This window comes from Podarcis muralis, chromosome 5 (assembly GCF_964188315.1).
Source record: "Podarcis muralis chromosome 5, rPodMur119.hap1.1, whole genome shotgun sequence".
NCBI lineage: Eukaryota > Metazoa > Chordata > Lepidosauria > Squamata > Lacertidae > Podarcis > Podarcis muralis.
This window is the reverse complement of record NC_135659.1, coordinates 37,572,720-37,595,253: the sequence shown is the minus strand read 5'-3', so window position 1 is coordinate 37,595,253 and position 22,534 is coordinate 37,572,720. Positions and strand designations below refer to the sequence as shown.

Genomic DNA, 22,534 nt, shown 5'->3' with positions numbered 1-22,534 from the left:
TAGTTTGTGGAGTTTGTTGGTATGTGTGTCTGTCTTATGTGAGGTCTCCGTTTCAGCTTTCGTAGATTTTCACGGGTACAGGAATGCAGGTTTTGGTGTCCTCGGGTATCTTCCCGTGTAAAAGTTGGGGTGTCTAGGCGACGTTTCGACGAGGTCTCACTCGTCATCTTCAGGCTGGTGCTTTCGGCTTCTTGTTACTGGAACAGAGCAGGATCTCAGTGTTTGAGTTCCTATAAATACTGTTGAGGAGGTGTGGCCTCCTATGTTCTGGGCAGAGAGGAAGTTCCCAGGCTAGTGTGCCTTTTCTTCTTTTGTTCCTTAATTGCTTGAGGGATATCTTGAGTGATTTCTTGAGTGATATCATGAGTACCACTTAGGTGGGTCATTAGGTGTGGATTAGTTGCTAAAGCCTGTGCCACAAAATGAAAGAAACAGGACACGAAATTAATTTTGCAGATTCCAAATTGCTCTCTAACATGGAACATCACCACAAGAGAATAATCATGGAAGCCATCGAGATAGAGAAACACCCTCACAACATGAACAAGCGTGACGACACATCCCGCTTGCCAGACATCTGGAAATTAGCCCTCCCCACAAAAACTGACACCAGATCCAGAGGCACACAGAACGCCATCACCAATCAACCACACCAGACCCAAACCCAGACCCTCTCCACAGATAAATTACAGACACCATCCAGTAGCCAAACCATGGTGGCACCTCCGGATGCTGCACCCCCCTGCAATCCCTACACAGATCTGGCTGGCACAGGCCACAAAACCACAGCTCGCCCCTATACACGAAGCCAAGCCAGAGCACAACTAAATGTAGTACACCCATCTTCTCAGAAAAACTCTTCACAAAGTTCAAGAGGTCAAGACACAAAGGCTTTAGCAACTAATCCACACCTAATGACCCACCTAAGTGGTACTCAGGATATCACTCAAGAAATCACTCAAGATATCCCTCAAGCAATTAAGGAACAAAAGAAGAAAAGGCACACTAGCCTGGGAACTTCCTCTCTGCCCAGAACATAGGAGGCCACACCTCCTCAACAGTATTTATAGGAACTCAAACACTGAGATCCTGCTCTGTTCCAGTAACAAGAAGCCGAAAGCACCAGCCTGAAGATGACGAGTGAGACCTCGTCGAAACGTCGCCTAGACACCCCAACTTTTACACGGGAAGATACCCGAGGACACCAAAACCTGCATATATATATATATATATATATATATATGGTAAAGTAAAGGTAAAGGTACCCCTGCCCGTACGGGCCAGTCTTGACAGACTCTGGGGTTGTGCGCCCATCTCACTTAAAGAGGCCGTGGGCCAGCGCTGTCCGGAGACACTTCCGGGTCACGTGGCCAGCGTGACAAGCTGCATCTGGCAAGCCAGCGCAGCACACGGAAACGCCGTTTACCTTCCCGCCAGTAAGCGGTCCCTATTTATCTACTTGCACCCGGGGGTGCTTTCGAACTGCTAGGTTGGCAGGCGCTGGGACGAGCAACGGGAGCGCACCCCGTCGCGGGGATTCGAACTGCCGACCTGACGATCAGCAAGCCCTAGGCGCTGAGGCTTTTTACCCACAGCGCCACCCGCGTCCCCATATATATATATATATATATATATATATATATGCATGTGTGTGCACACGCCAAATTAAACACACAATATTGTTAACAAATAAAAGCATCAGTTCCCATGCTATACTACCGTACTGGCACGAATATAAGCCGCACTTTCCCCCCAAATTCCAATTGTGAAAAGTAAAAGTGTGGCTTATATTCAGGACCTTACACCACCGGCAGAGTGCAGGGCAATAGCGCCCGTCTCATCCGCGGATTCCAAGCCTCCCCCAAGCTGCCAAATTTTAAAGATGAAGCTTATTTGCAGGTGCGGCTTATATTTGGGCCAATACGGTATATTCCCGCAGCATGATTTTATAAGAATTAATACATAAACATTTTATACCATTTCATTCATTGTATGTATCCGTTTATGTATCTGTTAGTTTAAAAAAGTGGGACTGTATGTGCATATAATATGCATATAATATTGTAAATGCAATACATATAAATATGTATATGTTATATGTTAGAACTGTGAGGTTTTTAGCAGAATAATAAAAAACAAACCTTAATTTCTCATTGAAATCAAGGAATAAAATGGGAATTAGAATAAATCATTGTCAATAGGTCAGGATTTTTAAAAATTCAATCCCAAGGTGAGAACAGCAACAACAGGCAAGAAAATTCAGAGCGGGGGTGGTGGTATATTTCTTCACAAAACCTGGAAGCATGCAGTGCTTCTATTATTGCGCACATCACTCCAGATATCAATTCTCTCGCTAGTGACCTGTGAGATGGGTCTGGCTTGTGTAGAACACCAGAAGAAGAACCATGGTCACTTATTTCCATGTCACAACTATCTGGCACTGCTGGCTCCAAGTCATTTTCTGCCACTCACATAATATCTTGCTGATACTGTTTTTAACTTACACAACCTTCATCTTGTCTCTGTATCGAACAGTACCAATGTTTCCCCAATTCCCTCTTTTCACCTGAACTCATTTGCTATTGGCCTTTGTTAACGACCTGCTTCCATTTTATGTTTCTGTGCCATTTCTGTGCCACTCTCTGCAACTGGAATGATCTATACCTCTGTCAAACTACACTCAGAATGGCTTCAAATCCTTCTTCAAAACATTCTTCCTGAACCGTACCTTTCCAGAAGCAACACAACTTTCCTTTTTTCATACCACCTCCTGTCAGCTACACTGGCCTGACTTTAGACTGCAAGCTCACTGATGTTCCACACCATGTTCTCTTAGGTTTAAATAAATTTAAGTCGAAACAGCTCACCAAGGTAACCGAATCAAACTGGAATATTTCTCACAAGAGAAGGATATGAGATGTTAAATTTAAACAGGCCATTATCTAAAACTTGCCAGTAGAAATGCAGTGTGGCAGATAACGAAAACACTGTTAAAGATAAGCCACTCCATTGGGGATCATCAAAGTTATTGAGGGAAGTAGAAAGAATTCTTATGCGAGTAGGAAAGGTAAGTCAAAAACCAATCTATAAGAAAATAAAAAGCCCCCCTGAAATGTCACCAAAAATAACACAATTAGAAATACCAGTGCCTTTGCTAGACAGTGTTGGCAACAGTTATGTTTTTAGCTACTTTATTGAGTGATTGTTGGAGGATTGTCACAATACAGTGTTTTGACATGCCGCAATGAACCACACAATATATGCTTTCAGAAGGTGACTTGAGAAGGTGTCGTTAAAAATAATGAAAATCAGTGTCAATGAATCTGAAAATGTAACTATAACTTCTCCCCATGACCCAGAAATCCTTCAACCACCACAGTCAGACACTGCTAAGCAGAGTACTTAAGCACATTTGTATGCATAGAATTTCCTCTTCATTAACACAACATAAAAGATTAATAATGAAACCCACATTGCACATCAGTAAAAATCTTTATGCACTGAAATGTTAATAAAAATAAATGAAAACAGCTATGTAGGAATGGTTCTATATAATACTAATGGCATTTTTGTCTACTCAAATTTGCTGAATCCATTAAATCTGAGATGGCCAGCACACGGTGGTCTGAAGGCCTCAAGAGGACCCAGTATCCTGGCAAAAAATGTTCTGAAATCTTGAGAATGACAACTTTCCATAGCTGGTTTTTAAAACAAAAACAAACATATTTCACTTTATCAAAACCCATGTTTTTCAATTTTCCTATGTTGAGACAGCTTTAACCTACAGATCAGAGTAGATGGACTTGCATTTTACTCATGGCAAGGACCCAAATGTATTTTATTCTTGGTCCATCCCTGTTTTCAGTAAAAGCTAACTAACAGCTTCAGTGGCCTCCACAATGCCACTTTCATGCCTACAAAATCTGAGTTTCCAGTAATCCACTCACTTTACAGTGGCTGTTTTTAAAAACAAGAGTAAGAAAGCATTGCCAAACAAGCAGAGATCTTGGTCTCTGTTCACTACTGAAGAGGTATGACTTAACTGTGCACACACTCATGACAGCGAGCATAGGACCAAAGCTCTGTTTGTTGCTATGTATAATAAAACTGCAATGTGTCAGTGTCCACTAATTCTTTGCAATGGAGGACGATGGGGAAAGAAGTTGTGTGGTAGAGATCACACAACTTTTCTTCCACCAGAGAAGAAACTGTGACCCATTCTGAATCAAAGTAAGGCACATTTCAGTTTAGTTGGGTGCTGGGCGCACAACCCTATAGTCTGTCAAGACTGGCCCATACGGGCAGGGGTACCTTTACCTTTATTTGTAAAACTGCAATGCTTATATGTCCACAGTATGCTTGCAAGGGAGGAGGATGGGGAGAAAAACCATTTGAGAACCAACCACAACACTGTCAATGGATGCTTTCAAAGAAACAAACAGATGCAGAAAAATGGCCACCAATGAGTGTATTTATAGCTGTGATCAAGAGGGTAATGGTAAGAGCTTGGAATCGCTCTGAGATTACACAGCACATTCACACCAGATATGAATGGTCCTAGACAATAGTCTTATCATGCTAGCTATGTGTGGAATACCATGTGCTCCCTAGTCAGTGCTGCAGATAATCACATGTTTCTGTGTACAGACTAGATGCCCAACACCTTGCAAACATTTCGTCGGAGGCCTGTAGTCTATAGAGTTGTGCAAAATATATTCCAAATGTGGAACTCTAAGACATACATGGTTAATAATCGGACACCACGTGAATGACACTGACGATGACGGATGAATAAACGTTTTCAGTCTCATACGTCAATGTCAAAGCCGACTTTCAAGAAATTAGCAGAGGTCCTTGTCATTTTATTAAGGAAATGCACCCATGTGTTAACAATCCCTCCCTAAATACTGCAGAGAGGGTTGACACAAACATTCAGATTCTTCAGATTTTTGTAAATCAAATGGCACATTTCTAGTCATTGCATTGCAAACTTGCCCACAGACTTGCTTCCTGACCACAAAATGGAAAAAACATACTGTGTAAATATTTGTCCATAACATTGAAAGATGAAACACTAATAGCATGAACAGATCAGCGCTAAAATCAAATAAGTACATTTTGAGATGAAAGTAGATAAATACTAAATATAATAGTCAGAAATCAAAGTGTAAGGATATCCATAGGTCTGTATGCAGTACAGAAATGTCATAACCATCTCCTAAAATATCCTTCCTTCACATGCTATAAAAAATACTTAAGTTACTAACCCTTCTTTGGTGACCTTTTGGATTTCTTTTCTTTCATTTTTTTCTTTTCTTCCAATCTGAGTAAGGTCGAGATAATGGGATATTTTAATCTTCTCAAATATAAATGAAGCTCCTTAAGATCTTTCACTTCTTTAATCTGTTAAAATCAACATTTCATCTGTCAGAGATATTGCTATAGCAATATTCCAAAAATCTTCCCATCAGCAACACTCATTTGGCTATATATTTTTTACTAACTTTATTGCTATCCATTTAATGATGCGGTAAAAAAAATGCTAATTCTTCTTTTCTACCCTTCCTTCAGAAATTATTTGTCTCTCTAGGCAACATCACTGTTTGCATGGATGAGTGCATACTTGTTCCAACCTCACATCTCTATGCTCCTTGAATAAATTCCAGCTTTTAAACTAAACAACCCTTTCACTCATCATCTGTTACACCAAGATGCATTTCTCTGCAGCTTGTAGCTGGCAAGGGCACCTTAGCTTTATCTGTGCAAACAAACAAAGAAAACTCTCAGTTTGAGCAGAATCATATGCTATTCTTGGGGCATTTTTAAATGACTACAGTGGTGACTAAACTGAAGTCCTCTGCTTATGAGCACATAGGCGCAAGTGAGCTTTAGTTAAACCCAGATCTGTGTTCAGAAAGTGGGGGGGGGGAATGAGTGTTCAGGTCCCTGGGCTCTCACTTGCAGGGTACCTCAGGGTTCCATCCTCTCCCCCATGCTTTTCAACATCTACATGAAGCTGCTGGGAGAGATCATCAGGGGTTTGGACTGGGTGTTCATCAATATGCAGATGACACCCAGCTCTACCTCTTTCAAATCAGAATCAGTGAAGGTCCTGTGTGAGTGTCTGGAGGTGGTTGGAGGATGGATGGCGGCTAACAGACTGGGGTTGAATCTTGACGAGACATATGTACTGTTTTGGGGGGACAGGAGGCGGGCAGGTGTGGAGGACTCCCTGGTTCTGAATGGGGTAACTGTGCCCCTGAAGGACCAGGTGCACAACCTGGGAGTCATTTTGGACTCACAGCTGTCCATGGAGGTGCAGGTCAATTCTGTGTCCAGGGCAGCTGTTTACCAGCTCCATCTGGTATGCAGGCTGAGACCCTACCTGCCCGCAGACTGCTGAGCCAGAGTGGTGCATGTTCTAGTTATCTCTCGCTTGGACTACTGCAATGTGATCTACGTGGGGCTACCTTTGAAGGTGACCCGGCAACTACAACTAATCCAGAATGCGGCAGCTAGACTGTTGACTGGGAGCGGTGCTGAGACCACCGGTCTTAAAAGATCAACATTGGCTCCCGGTACGTTTCCAAGCACATTTCAAAGTGTTGGTGCTGACCTTTAAAGCCCTAAACGGCCTTGGTCCAGTATACCTGAAGGAGTGCCTCCTCCCCCATCATTCTGTCCGGACACTGAGGTCCAGCACTGAGGGCCTTCTGGTGGTTCCCTCACTGTGAGAAGTGAAATTACAGGGAACCAGGCAGAGGGTCTTCTTGGTAGTGGTGCCCGCCCTGTGGAACGCCCTCCCACCAGATGTCAAAGGGGAAAAAACAACTATCAGACTTTTAGGAGACATCTGAAGGCAGCCCTGTTTAGGAAAGCTTTTAATATCTGAAGGACTATTGTATTTAATATTTTGTTGGAAGCCACCCAGAGTGGCTGGGGAAACCCAGCCAGATGGGCGAGGTATAAATAATACAATTGTTGTCATTATTGTTGTTGTTGTTGCAGTTTGTGAGTAGGAAATAGTTTCAGTTCCCTTGATTGTTAGATTAATGATCAATGGATTTCATTATCATTAAATTATTCTCTTAGCAGACTCTTGCAGCTATTATGTACTGCATGGATATTTACTGGAATTCAGCTTGCATTCACCTACTATGAAATCTGTAAAAGGGCTGTTAAATGTCAGTATTTCTACATTACTTGTATGACCAAATACAATGTGCCGGTCCTAGACCATTGAGAGGATTTGGTTATACCTATGAAAGTTAAATTCACAAGAAATTTTTGTCTCAATCCAGTGAGACAAATCCATGAGCACAAGCAAGGTGGTTTTTAAAATCTACAAATACTCCACAGAATGGAAACTTCATGAAACATTAGAAAGGCAGACCCAGAATTTAACAAGGCATAGCTGCAAAAACAAACACCTGTACCCTGGTGCCCTAGCCAGTATAGCCAATAGTTAAGGATGATGTGAGTTGTACAGTGGTGCCTCGCAAGACGAAATTAATCCGTTCCGCGAGTCTCTTCGTCTTGCAGTTTTTTCGTCTTGCGAAGCACGGCTATTAGCGGCTTAGCGGCTATTAACGGCTTAGCGGCTTTAAGAAAAAGGAAACAAACTCGCAAGAACTCGCAAGACGTTTCGTCTTGCGAAGCAAGCCCATAGGGAAATTTGTCTTGCGGAACGACTCAAAAAACGGAAAACCCTTTCGTCTAGCGAGTTTTTCGTCTTGCGAGGCATTCGTCTTGCGGGGCACCACTGTAGTCCAAAGCATCTGTGGTCAAGCTAACCTGGTCCAATAATGCTGGCATTTGTCTTACCAGCTGAAGCCTGTAAAAGCAACTTCTAGCCCGCAAGGCTAGTGACAAATCTGGACAAAGGACCACCCTAAAGCTCTGAACTAGCTCCTTCGGAGGAAGTGAAAACCCATTCAGAACAGGTGACTGATCAATTTCTCTGACACAAGAATCACTCACCCAAAGATCCCAAGGATTCAAATCAGCTTATTTCTCCTCATCCAGCCCACCTCTGCATCCAGACCCAGTTCAGGGCCTGCACAGTCTCTCCTAATCCAGATGTTATACAGAAATAGAGATGAGTGTGGTGACACCTGGCCCCCAAATTCCCTAATGAATGACTTTATGTAGGTGTTAAACATTGGAAGATAGAATACCACCCTGCAGCAGCCCATGACACAACTGTGCAAACTTGATTTCTACTAGCGCAAGCTTTTAGTAAGAGGAAACTGTCTTCCTCAGTAGCTTAGTGCTTAAGGAAAGATGGGGGGAGAGCGTGGAGAGCAAATTCCTAACAGAGTTATGGAGAGGCATACTTCTGAATTGTATGCTCACGCAATGATGCCTGCATATTGGAGCCACAGGCCACCATCACACAAAGTGGAAGCAGATGTTGCCCACCCTATCAGAAACCATTTCATGTCAATTTAAAATATATCATTGCAATTCCTAGCGATGGAACAAGCCATTTTCTTTTGTTACATCCACTCTAACACAGATTGCTGCCACATTGCTTTAATAATATTTGCTCTTATTTTTCGGGTGTAATTTAGACATATCAATGTTGAAATTCGTTCTGCTAGTTTCTCCAAACAGACTGACAGTATTTGTTTTGAAAAAGCAAATAAAAGGAAAGAATTAAGACTTAAGAAAAGAATATAAAACGCTTGTATATGCTTTTTTTTTAATCGACTTTGTATGATTGCATCTGGTAGTTCAAAACTCTCATTTTGTCTATTTTTTAAAAAATAAATAATTTAAATACAGTATATTTTTTCACGGAGTCCTAATGACTACTAAGCAAACTGCAGTCCACAGACCAGCAAATTCTGCAGAAAACCCTTCGCAGAGTATTTAGATTCATTATGCAACATATTTAAACATATCTGAAAAACATGAAATGATCAAGTATATAAGATTAGCTAGAAATGTATATTTCCTTACACCAAAGAATCTTGACGAAAAATGTGAGCGGTATCACAGATATGCTTACCTGCAAGACCAGCATTATACTACAAGCTCCACCCACACAACTCGCTTCCTTCAATCATACTAACATTACCCTTGGCCTTGGGTTTGATACTCAGAGAGGGGCTTGGGCTTTAATTGCTCACTACAAGTATTGGCAAGAAAATATGGATTTTAATTAAAACTCTTTATTTTCAGATTGGTGACCTCAACAAGGTGATTCCAACTTCAAGGGATGCAAGACAGGGATATCTGCTAGCCTCCCTCACTTTTCCCCCTTCAATTTTCATATAAATAACATTACCCCAGATCAGGGGTCTGCAACCCGCGGCTCCGGAGCCGCATGTGGCTCTTTTACACCTTTGCCGCGGCTCCGGGGCGGATACTAGCGAGGGGAGGAGGCGCATTGTGCGCCCCGACATTCCCCACTGTGGCGGGTGCTGTACTGGCTGTGACGTCGCATGGGGGCAGTGCGTGCGTTAGTCACGCACCGTCCCGACGTCACCCTCCCGCCCAATTGTGGCTCACAGGTTTTTTTTCTTCGGAAACGGGTCCAAGTGGCTCCTTTTGTCTTAAAGGTTGCAGACCCCTGCCCCAGATCTTCAAGGGCCTCAGCACTTTTCTGCTACAATTCTTAGCCGCAAGCTTTATGAGACATTTTCTCAGAGACCTTGAATTATTTTGTGAAAAGGAATTCCTTAGCTTGAGCTATGCTGAAACTAAGATGGTTTGTCTGCTAAAAGTTCACACCTACATAAGTGGAAATAGACTGTATAAATATAGAACAGATTAAGAATTGTAAGTGTCTGAGAATTCAGTTCAATCAGAACTATACCTGGTCAGGGCTTTTGGATTCCACAAGGTTCTCAACCCTACAAGTAATCATAGCCATATTTACCTTTACTCGCTTCTGAGGTGGTAACTTGGTACCCCTTGCACTTAAGATTTTTTGGGTGGAAGGTAATCCCACAAGCAGTATATGGTGCAGAAGTGTGGGATTGGGAAGATGCTGTCAAACTGGTTACCCTTCAAAACTGCTTTCTGAGGTTATTATTGGGATCCCATTGTCATGGTGAAATTTGTACAGTAATACCTCATGTTACGTCCGCTTCATGTTGCGTTCTTTAAGGTTACGTCCTGCAGTGACCCGGAAGTACTGGAAAGGGTTACTTCCAGGTTTCGCTGCTCGCGCACGCACAGACACGCAAAATGATGTCACGCACATGCGCAGAAGCGGTGAATCGCAACCAGTGTGCGCAGATGCACCGCTGTGGGTTGCGTTCTTTTCATGTTGCGAACCGGATTCCGGAACGGATCCCATTCGCAACCAGAGGTACCACTGTACTTAATTTGAATCTTCCAGGATTCCCACTGCCTTACTTCTGTACTGGTAAATATAGCATCATAAACCAGATACAATGTTGCCCAAAATGTGTCATTTGGAGCACATTTCTAATAGATCTGTACAAGGTGTACAGAATTTACAAGTGTAAATTCCTTATAATCAAATATGGACAAATTTCCCAGGGTTCTACTGATTTTCCTTGGATCCACAGAATGATTCTTGCTGCTAAATGTAAAATGCAGATTCTCTCCTATAGTTTTTGATAGAGCTGTATGCAACTCATGGCCCTGATGGAGAAGGAAAAGGGTGTCTGTCAGGCCAACCCACATCAGGCCAAGCTGGGCACCATCTGCCCAACCTAGATCTGGTTCCAAATTAGTTCAGGGGGAGGGATAATGCTTAATTAATTGTTTAAAACCCCAATTAAACATACAGCAGGCAGGGAGCACGAGGAAAGGAGGCATTGCCTCTCCTTCTCCCCACTCACAACTAAGGGGGTGCAAATCTGTGGGTTGCTGCTTTGCAAGTGGCTTTCCTGCAGCAGCAAGATTGATGCCTGCAGGATGGTGCTTCAGGCAAAGGGCATCAGGCAAGCAGGAAAACTGGGCATTGTTGGGCTGGGACGATGTAGTTTTTGGCCAGGTATGTCTCAGCCTTTCAATGGGGTTTTCCAACATGATGCCTGCCTCTCCTTTCTGCTTGGTGCCTAACAGTCCTGGATCACTCTGGGCCACCCAACCCGACCTGCAGTGATCCGTAACTATCTAAGCCTAACTCAGGCAACACCTAAATCCTGCCGAATATGCCCAGTTTGCCTCGGGGAAATCTGATGCACAACCCTAGCTTCCAAATGAATATATAAATAGCACACTTACTAGGATTCCAGGTGCATGCGTTTTGACCTCCGCACGCTGTTCCATCTTAGTCAAAGCTGTCTGCTTCACATCCCTATCAGATCCTAAAGGTGGTAGCTTTAGTCCACCTCTCATGTAACGTTTATATCGCAGAACATCTTGCATAGGAACCAGGCTGTAAGAAAGAAAGGTTTGGCAATTTTATTTTAAGGAGGTGAAAACTCAAAGCAAGGTAGTGATGATAAACACAGCTCTTATTGTGCCTTAATTCTTTTTAAGTATTTTCCAAAGCATTATTCATGTTGTTGACATATAAACTGTGTACGTTGCATCAAAAGGTGACTGACAAAACACTGAGATCAAATTCCTTAATTTTAATTTCATGATCTCATTCATCCTCTCAGTATTGGAAGTATGCCACCACGATCTTTAATGGGGATTTCTCCCAGGTAGGTGTGGATAGGGTTGCAATCTCTGTCACTATATGTATATTACTGAATTTGCTGAAACGTGTCACAGATAGATGTGATATATGTGAACAATCTGATAAAGCCCTGTAGAGGCGCTGAAAAAAGAATAGGAAAAGTACAGTTAGCTGTCTAAGATTAAAGAAAAGCTGAAAGGATCACTGTATTCAAGCTTAGCTTAAATTTGGTGTGGGTTTTCTCCATTAGGAAACAGGCTATGAGAGTACACATGACTCACAAGAGCACAAAATACTGCTGTACCAAGTTATGATAGCTGAATGCTACTTGCTTGTGAAAGGAAAGGAGATGGAGCCTGTCACCTTCTAGAAACATGCATTTACTGGTATGAAGAAGGAGGAGACTACAATTATGATTATGCCTGAAGATCTATGGATTGCACTATGCAGTTTTAAAGAAGGAACGGGATGTATATTTTCAAACATATCTCAGCAAAGCACATTTTACTATGATCAGAGAGAATAAGAGTGCAGTCTTATGCATGTTTACTCTAAAGTCAGTCTCACTAAATTCAATGGGTCTTATTCTCAAGAAAGTGTGCACTGAATTGCAGGCTGAATTTAAAAAATGCTGCTATTCTCTCCTAACCATATTATATGTGACAATGAAAATATCAGTTCTAACTGTGATTGGAGTACCCTGGGAAAATAATTCGCTGTGATTAACGCTGGACATGTCAATCAAAATGAAAGGTCCCTACATATCTCTACACACATCGCCTCTCAAGCTCAAAGGTGGACATTTTGCCAGTCAGATTGGTTTCACTTTATCAGAGAGAGAAAAGATGGCCATGCATTTTCCGGACAGAGAAGGCTACAGAGTGACTCAGAAACTTATGAAGTCTTGGTGCCTGTGGGGTAGCTCAATCGGTGGAGCATAAGACTCTTAAACTAAAATAGGGTTCCCGGGGGGGGAGGGGCAAAGTTCTTGAGCTTTTTTCAGTTCTGCTCAAAGTTGTTGAGCTTTTCCCCCAGACATTTCAGTGATTTCTGCCCGGACACTATTTCCGACAACTGAATCTCCTCTATGTCTGGGAAATTCTGGACAAATGGCAACCCTAACTCAAGTTCATGGGTTTAAGCCCCGTGTTGGGCAAAAGATTTCTGCATTGCATGGGGTTGGACTAGAAGACCCTTATGGTCCCTTCCAACTCCATGGTTTTAAAACAAAAATGGGGGTAAATCTTAGGGAAAACAATTTGAAAGTGATCTTCAAAGTTCATGGAGCTGGTCATGGTAATTACTTACCAACTAGAAAGAGTTAAGCATATAATTTTTATAATACAGTCCCTTTTAAAAAAGATTGACAAAACATTATCCACAGAGGGCTTCATATTAACATAATAATGAAATTATTTTGAAGACATTGGAGAGGCACTGACATTTTTTAGTATTATATACTAGAGGCTATTAATAACCTGTAAAATGCATAAGCATGAAGGAGAAATATGTAAGGTGTATGCTCTGAACATCTATTAGCAGAATGCAACTATGCTATGATGTGTTTAGGCATTAAGAAGACTTAATCTCTTCCTGAAAAATTATTAAGTCTTTGTAGCCCCTTCTTAGCATTTTCTTTCTAGAATACTAAGAAGCTTGTGCATAAAATTCTGAAAAAGCAAGTACACATGCAAGTTCTTTTGCAAATGACTTTTATAAGTCCTGCGTCAAATCCAAACTCTACATTTTTATGTTAGCCAATTAAATCAATGTTCAAACCTTTGAGATTCACTTCTCCTCCAGCCTTCAATATGGAAACAATAATATATGGACAACAATTTACAGGGCTGCTGAAAAGTGTGTGAAGTGTTTTGAACACTCTAAATACTATGTATTGTTATTTATTATAGCTCTCAACTTCATTCTTAGCTAGTTGATATAGAATTGAGTAACTTGAGATGATGCCTGAACTTATTCTGATGGATATCACAGTGTACTGAGAGTCAATTTTCAAATGTCCTTTCCCATCACTTATTTATGGGCTAGCGTATAAATAAATAGCGTATAGCCCAAGGGCTAGCGTGTAGTATCAGCAACTTTTACTTAGAGAAGACCCCTGACAGGGTCATAATAATCTAACAGCTATACATCTTCTAAGGAGTCCTCTGCAGCCAAGCTCCAATGGACTCAAATGCAACTACTGCTATTCCTGAAAAGCTAGTTTTCACAAATTAGTAGAGTTTATATAAGTATTCCACTATCATATGTGCCCAAAAGATCCAGCTTATAAGAAATTATTACTTGGATCTTAAAACACTTGTTTTGGTGTATATGCCTGCAAAGCCATTGAAATCTTCCTAGCATCCCACTGTTGAAAGACATTCAAGTTTGTATTTCTATTAAACTTTTCAACAGCACACAGGTTTTCTGTGGATGCATACCATGGTGCCAATATGTAAAGGCATGCATTTTATGTTTCATATTCGATGCACTCTCTCTTCAAAATACATTTGGCTCAGAGAAGACGCATTTTGTAGACTTTTCATTAGTTGAAAAAAAAAGGAAAATTGTCACTTCCCCAAAGAAAACTTGACCTGTCTGCCAAAATGATGCAGAGTCTGTCACTCTTCATCTGAGTAACAGCTTGACAAGATTATCTTTAAAGTAGCTTTCACTTTTCATGCCAAATGGTTGTGTGTATCAAAACAAAGATGGCTGTCAATATTCAGTGTTGCTTTAAGCAACAAGATATGTAGATAGATAGCACAAATACATGGACCTCAGGTGTGCTCTGAGTCTCCAAAGAAGAAAAACAAACAAAACTTTAGAACTACAGAGATGCTACAGTGCTAAACAGTGCTGTCCCACAATAGGACATATTTCACTTTGTCCCCATCACAGCATTTCTTTGCTCTACTGTTTTTCTCTTCCAACCAATCAGTCCTCTTCCACAACTACCACTGCTTCTTCACTTCCTCCTACAGGCCAGTTTAAAGGCCCCAAGGGATTATCATAGTCCTACCATTACTTTCCCCTCCTCCTCTGGGGAGGAGATCCAGCATGCGTCAGTCCTTGCATGTGACTGAAAGTGGGAGGAAAGGAGATTCAAGAGACTGCTCCTACAGAATAGCCTTACAGTGGACTTCATCATTCACTTCCTCGATCAGCCAAGAAACGGCTCCTGAACTGCTCAAATGAGCTACCTGCAGCTCCTGAGCTAGTTGGGCTTTTCAGTCCGTACAAATGACCAGTCAACCCAACGTGGTATGAGAATCATTGATCTAAACTGACAACCTTTCAATTGCTACTCAGCACAAGATGCTGGAATTGATGGAGAGTGTTTTGACAGATGTGGTTTGCTTGCTTGCTGAATGCTTCACAGAACACCATCTGTGTACAAATAATACAAAGGCACAAGTCAGTGCTTTTCATCTTAGAAATTATGATGCTAAGCATGAATTTAACATCATCTGGTGTGGGGTGTAGTGCACCCACGACATGAATGCAGAATACCCTGGAGAATATACTTTCTTTCAGATATCACACTGAAAAGACCAAAGAAAACTTTTAACATCTGAAATATCTCCGTTAGTCATTCACATCACTTAGGCACGTGCATTTACAGCAACAAAGTCCGTGAACTTTTACTATGCATATTGTTCCCCATCATGTATACTAATGCACTTCTGCTGCAGCCACTCCAGGTAGCATAATACTTTTATGCTTCCTGCAGAAGTTTGGGGGGTGTGTGTTTGCACATACAATGGAGAACACCAAGCATATTAAGAACCTAAGTCTTGTCATGGCAAGCACACGCACAAAGGTGACCTCAGCTCCAGTCATGCTAGTATTTTGATCATCTCTTCCCTGAACATGTTTGTGCAATTTGGCAACTATGCTCACAGATTTAATAAGGTAGCATCAATTCTTAAATTCCTTGATTGAAACATTATGTGAAAAGATTGCAACTGCACAGTAGTGTGTGTGTTATAAAGAGATTAAACACAGTCATATTTGAGGGTAGAAATTCCTCAGCCACCTTGAACAGTTAAGTTAGTTACAGTCCACACCATCACAGATTTTAAAGAATATTCTTTGTCTCCCTAGAAATCAAGAGAATTTGCCACCCTGTGAAAAGTGTTCATTTCAAAGAAAATGTAGCCCTGATTGGTCCAACACTAGAACTCTGCTAGTTCACAGCGTCGGCACAACATCTACAACAGCAACAGGGAAAACCAAACGGCAATTGTTTTCCAGCTGTTATTAAGGAGCAAAATTTGAGAATAAGAACAAATGCAACCTGTAACAAAAACTTGCAGTGTGGAGTGTTAACTTTTCCTATCCATCACTATACACTAGCAGTACAGTGGTACCTTGGTTTGAGAACAGTCCTGTTTAAGAACGATTTGGTTTACAAACTCCGCAAAACCGGAAGTAGTGTCCCAGTTTGAGAACTTTACTGAATGGAATCTGAATGGTGGAAGGGCACCGGCAGCGGGAGGCCTCATTAGGGAAAGCGCGCCTCGGTTTAAGAACAACTTCGGTTTAAGAATGGACTTCTGGAATGGATTAAGTTCGTAAGCCGAGGTACCACTATATAAGCTTTTACAGTATGCATTGCTGCAGCTTACACATGTTCAAAATGTGAAATTTTAAAGTGAAATCTATTGCTGTTATTCCACTAGCTGTTGACCCAGCGGAGGCATCAGTTGATGTAAGAGAAGGGGACGCAAATTCTGCCCATTCTTCCTTCTACCTGTGACCCTAAAATCTTTTACAAAGTTTTGGGGGACCCTGCAGAACAGCCTGTGATGGGGGGGAGCTGCAATGTGCTCCATACTGCAATATTACAACACCTAATAGGTTCCTTAAAATTCTGTGTGTAGACTACATAAAAGGAAAAAAGTTAACGCCAGTGACACTTATTTCTGGAATATTATAGAGTGCAGCTATTCAGCTCTGACAAATTTGTCTAAATGATCAATTGTTTCTGTGCATATGTTAATCTATGCTTTAGCTGTAGACTGCCACTGTTGATTAATTCTATATTTATTTGCCTTTGATGCCTTGCTATGTGTTTATAATCTGTTTTGCAATGTCCTATATATGTTTCCTCACATTGAATATCACTTTCATGCACACATCTGAATGACAGCGTATTTTTTTAATAATTAGAGGTTATAAAACTGGGAACCACTACAAGCTTGTGATAATTAGATGAAATAAACCCTCCATGATGGGAGAAATGTTTTTTCAAAAGCTTTTCATATTCCAAAATTGTCACACAATCCAAGCGTTTGCAATAATGTACGATATTCTTACAACATTCAGTGACATCATTTAAGCTATTATGGAAGACTGTGAAGGCAATGGCGTGTTAAGTTATCAACTACTGTGCAAATATTTAAGGTTCAATAACATATATATTTTTTCATTCAAGGGGAATAAAGAGTCAGGAGTTTCTGCTGCTTTTGCAACACCACAAAGTTAAAAGTTAACAGAAGGCACAAACTGTTTTAGATTACCTATAGCCTGCTTCTATCCACACAGTTCCAAATAATATAGTGGCCAAACAGAAACTAATGAAATAGAAACTGATGAACAGAAACTTAAGTTTCTAGAATATCTACTTCTCACAGTCCCGTATAAGAACAGCGTAAATAGTTGGGCCTGATGAACATTTACTGTTCCCAACCCTAATCCTGCGGAAAGCCATCTAATTAGATTTTAATTTGCTCCTGACTTGTTTTTAGGAGGTAATTTAATTATTGTTTGATTTTATACCAATGTTATATATTTGATGTTAGCCGCCCTGAGCCCAGTCTTGGCCGGGGAGGGCGAGATACAAATAAAAGTTGTTTATTATTATTATTATTATTATTATTATTATTATTTATTTATTTATTTATTTATTTATTTATTTATTATTAAAATGACTTGAAAAAATACTTAAAATTACGTTGTGAGTTTCCATGGATTCCAGCTCCAGAGTCGGTATGACTATCACAACTAGGAGCCAGAATTTATAAGAACTTACAAGATATAATTGGAACTTCGGCCTCTGTAGAAAACAGAGTACCTGCTATGCTCAAGGCTCAGCATCACATAGGAAGCTCTGTATAAATATAAACTCATTTTTTATCCCTACACACACTTACAGCCAAGAACTCTGTACAATATGTCTTTCCCGTCCGCAAAACAAAGATCAGTTTATACAATGAAAGGTCCAGTGTTCAGACCAGAAGCCAAATATATTAATACAAAAAGGGGTTAGAATGCTGTCATATATACCAAATGCTTTCCCAGCTCAATGTCACAAACTATATCGGTGCACCAGCAAGAAGACATTACTTCCATGTTGTAGCAAGAAGACTGCTGCAAATGTTTAGAATCAGAGTGGCAGTGCATATTTTTTTTATGGCATAACCTTCAGATATACTGGATGCAATAGTCCAAAAACTATTAAATTAGTGTATGCTTTGCCATGGGTCTTTTAATGAGAAGTCGATTGCACACACTTGCTCCCCAAATTACTGAAATAATGCATGACTCAAAAACCACTTGACAGATCAAGGAAGCAGCAACTCTGCCCCTTTAGTTATGAGCCATCTGCTGAACAGTTTCCCTATGTACAACGTTTTTAAAATTAAACTGTCCCAACGTATAACTATGCCCAAGCATCCATTTTGAGAAAGCTTGTAATGTCTGCTGTGTTGCATTGCAGACATATTTATTTGTGTACAGTAAGATGGCTGAAAAGTCAGCTTAAATTAGCTACTCTGCCCTGCATGAAAACAGCTCCTGATTAAAACTAAGCAAAAATATACTTACCACAATACTTTTCTAATTAAATATCCTCTTATCCATTTCTGAATAATCAGGACTGGTGAATGAAAAGATAGGATGTAATTGATTTTGGAAATTATCTTTTTTACCATTTCCATTTCTTCCTGAAATGTAGTTTCCTACAAACAAATCATGCACTTTTTAAATTTTATGTTATGGATCAGGCATACTGGCCAACACTTGCCCCCTTAGTTTTCACCAGTAAATATTATATCTCATACCTGATAAGGAACTGTCTTTATTTGAAGCTTGGTAATTGAGCTCACAAAAGATCATAAATCCCTCTATGATTGGATCGGACAGAAACAGCATTCATCCTTTCTGGAGAGTTCTCCACATCACCACTTTACATTTAGTAGTTAGCCAGTGAGGACAAACATCACATTGCTGCCCCCACCAGCAGGAAAGCAGACCGGGGGCAGGTATAATCATGTGACAGGTGCTGTCAGAGCTAAAGCTTCTCAATGTTACAGTAGAATCATAGAATTGTGGAGTTGGAGTCATCTAGTCCAGGCATCCCCAAACTCGGCCCGCCAGCTGTTTTGGGACTACAATTGCCATCATCCCTGACCACTGGTCCTGTTAGCTAGGGATGATGGGCGTTGTAGTCCCAAAACATCTGGAGGGCCGAGTCTGGGGATGCCTGATCTAGTCCAATCCCCTGTAGGGATGCTGTTCTGGGCTCCAGTTTAATATTTTCCATTTCTATCAGTTCTCTCACTCAGGTCTCTTACTGTGCCATGTGAACCGGGTCTGATTTACGAGGACCAAAGGACCCAGAAAGGGGTCCTAGAAGCAGATCTTACCATTGAAAGTGCATCAGTCCAAGCATATTTCTTTTGTAAACTAAGTGGTTTCAGCCAGCCTTGCATTTAACAACTTGCCTGGTATCCACAGGCGACTAGGAATTCCATACAGGCGAGACTAGGAATTCCATACATTCCTCCTCCACCAGTTGGATCTGTTTCCATTCTGACTACAGAGGAAGGGAAGACAATTCTCTTGTCTCTGTCCCTTCCCCGCCAGCCTGTTTTGCAGAAGGCATTTGATTTTTGCTAGTCTGAAACGAAGCTAACTTCATGTATTTCCATGCCAGATGTTAAAGAGGGGGCTCTTTTGAAGCCAGAACCGAGGCACATGCTACTAGCATCTTAGCAGGCTAGTAAAAAGAAAAATGCAGCCTAGTCACATTTTGTAGGCATATTTTCAACGTTGGCTTCAATGAAGGAAGGCAATGTTTTTACATTTGGAACATTTCACTGAGCCAAGGAAAGAATCAAAATTGTGTATAACTAAACAAAGACATGAATTCTAGTCCTAGCACCTGTGAAACCATTGTTTCTTCCATCTCTAAATGTTTCTGTTAATTCAAAACAGATAAAAATTCAGATGCTTTAAATTTATGAAAACATTCATTATTTTTTAGGATTATCTGATGAACAATAATTGTAACTGCAAGCCATGATGATTTGCCACAATAATGAATACTTGCACACAGGGTTCCTGGCAGGCAAAGAACTTGGAATGCTCCATTGTGCTTGCTGGATTTCAGCTAATGGCTACAGATTATGATGCCATACTTGAAGCTTACTATTCCTATGAAGGCATGCCTTAAAACAAACAACAACTAGATAACTTACCTTTCCAGAAGTAGGGCAAAAATCAATATAAAAGCTAGGTGTAAAGGGTTTATATTTTTCAGGAAGCTTCCAGTCTTCTATTATTTCCTCATCAGAAATAACATAGTAGTCCAGTGCCTTGAGTGAAAAGATGCTGTTAACAACAATATGCCTATATGCGATTTTCAGGCACAGGGGAGTGTTGAACAAGGTGAGAGCGATCAGATTAGGGCAGAAGGATAACGAATGCACATCTTCCAGTGCTGAAATGCTATTATTATGAAGATACAGAAGTTGCAGTCCTGCCATGTTTACCCAAAACATTGGGCCCGGAAGCTCTTCTATCTGAAACAGCATTGAAACACAATTTTTAAAGAAAGGAGAAAAAAGGTAAATATATTGTGGAAAATGTAGTGTAAGTAACCTGTCAAACCAAAATTGCTTCCTCAGCCAAGGAAGAGAATAAGCCCAGTCAATGATCATCCGCATATTTTTATTTATATATCAAAGACAACACTCCCGGTCCCGAGATGCATGTGTGCTATGATGTGTGACTGGGATTCCCCCATTCACTTCAATAGGAGGGAGCAACGCAGTATCCTTTGGAGCAAGTGAACATGAGAATCTCAACTGAGTGCTTCAAAAGTAAAAGGTAAAATTCCAGCCTTGGGGGGGGGGGGGGGATGTTGTGGAAAAGAAGCAAACTCTCAAAGTGGAAACTGGAATAGTTTTCCCACCCAACTCCCACCATCATGAAAATGCTGACATCATTTTGGGCTCTTAATATCAATATTTCAGAATACAACTTATAGTTCTTCAGACAGCTAATTTCATACATTAGGTATCGTGAGAAATACAATTTTGGCAATGTTGAGAAGGCCACATTTCTATTGCAATAATGACCGGAAGAAACAGAGGACGCTGGGTCTAGCTCTCTCTCCAGCCCCACCTCTCACAGACAAACAAACACTCTCTATTGTTAGAATAAAAAATACTAAACGGTGGAAGCTCCTGCAGCATAAATTAAGCCTGCATCAAGAACCTACAGGAACAAATACAAAAACTGGCTAGTTTCCCCAAATCATACTTTGTATGTTAATTTTTAAAAATTTGCTCACCTGGTTGTTATGAAGATCCAGTTTAATTAAACTAGTGCAAGACTCAAGTGCATCAATATTCACAATGAAATTTCCAGACAAATCACATATTTTAAGTGAAACGCAATACTGCATCTCTTTTAGATTGTATAAATACTGAGTGCGTATCCTGACCATAACGAGATTTCGCAGCTTCTTTGCATCTTTTTGATCGGCAGTTTGCCCATATTGGAGTAGCAGATTTTCAGAAGCAGAGACAAGGTATTTTGCAAATTCCTCCTCCATGGTTGTTGATCTCTTTTACAGTTTATCCATGAGGTATCTAAGGGGGGGAGAGATTACACAGTAGGTTACATTTATTCAACTTTCAAAAGAAAAACTTCAAGTACCCTAAGGAAATATCCAGCTGGTTGTGACAACACCCCCTGCTCTATTAAAGAACTAGCAGCGACAGGGAAGGCAGGAGGGAAGAAAGAAATCTAACAGACTATTTGAAAACATGTAAGCAAGTGCAAAATTCTGCTGTTTTTTCCATGTTATCACAATAACAGAAAACACTAAGGAACTGTGTCAATAAAAATGGATAATGTAATGAAAACAAAAACAGTGTACCTATAAGCTGGAAAGCATACAGGCAAACACAATGAATTGTACTCTAGGTCAAAGTGTTTTCTAGAAACAGTGTAAGACCTTTATATTCAGAAAAAACAATTAGGGGCTAGTCATCAACAAGATCTTTTGTTTGCTCAATGAAAGTGTCATTTAAACATATATCATTTATTGTTATGATGTTTAACTGAATCTCCAAGTATAGGATAAGTGTGTGTGTGTGTGTGTGTGTGTGTGTATACATGCACACACACACATACAGAGATGTACACATACATAAACATATATGGAGAAAGAAAGAGTAAAGTGGAATTGGAGGCAACATACAGGTATGCACTACTAATGTGATTTGCTTATGATGTGGCTTATCAGTGAAAACTGCTTGATCAACATGACATGTCCCCTTGTCTCCAATGCTGCTCCCCATCACCTGACTCTAAAAGTACGTCCTTCCTCCAACTCGGCTGCTACTCAGGGATATCAGCCATTTCCTGCAGCATAACTTTGGCCAATGCTAGAAAACCTGCAATATCTACACTGAACTAGCAGCTTCTTAAAGCTCAATATGGCTATTCCGTTTCCTTCATAGAATACTCCCAACATGCATTAAAAGGTAAATGAGTATGTAACAGAACCGCAAGTTCAGTAGAAGGCAGCCTGAATTTTCTACTGGGATTGGAGTTGTTCAAATCCCTGATCTGGGGAAAGCTGGGGAAAATAAGCTACACTATAGATTGAAATTTAGCTGCTTT

The 22,534-nt window shown here is 40.7% G+C and overlaps 1 protein-coding gene across 4 annotated transcripts in view; it reads right to left on the bottom strand.

The window, feature by feature from the left end:
• LRRIQ3 (leucine rich repeats and IQ motif containing 3) overlaps nt 1-22,534 on the bottom strand; it is a 51,884-nt gene that overhangs the window by 20,901 nt on the left and 8,449 nt on the right. For all 4 annotated transcript variants that reach the window (XR_013392885.1, XM_028733084.2, XM_028733081.2 and 1 more), the window contains exons 2-6: nt 21,195-21,495; nt 20,098-20,421; nt 18,443-18,576; nt 11,209-11,362; nt 5,268-5,403 (exon numbers count right to left, since the gene is read on the bottom strand). Coding sequence is in view for 3 of the 4 variants with exons in the window: in XM_028733084.2 (XP_028588917.2) it covers nt 5,268-5,403; nt 11,209-11,362; nt 18,443-18,576; nt 20,098-20,421; nt 21,195-21,458 (1,012 nt within the window). In the remaining variant the exon portion in view is untranslated. The remainder of the gene's footprint in view (nt 1-5,267; nt 5,404-11,208; nt 11,363-18,442; nt 18,577-20,097; nt 20,422-21,194; nt 21,496-22,534) is intronic.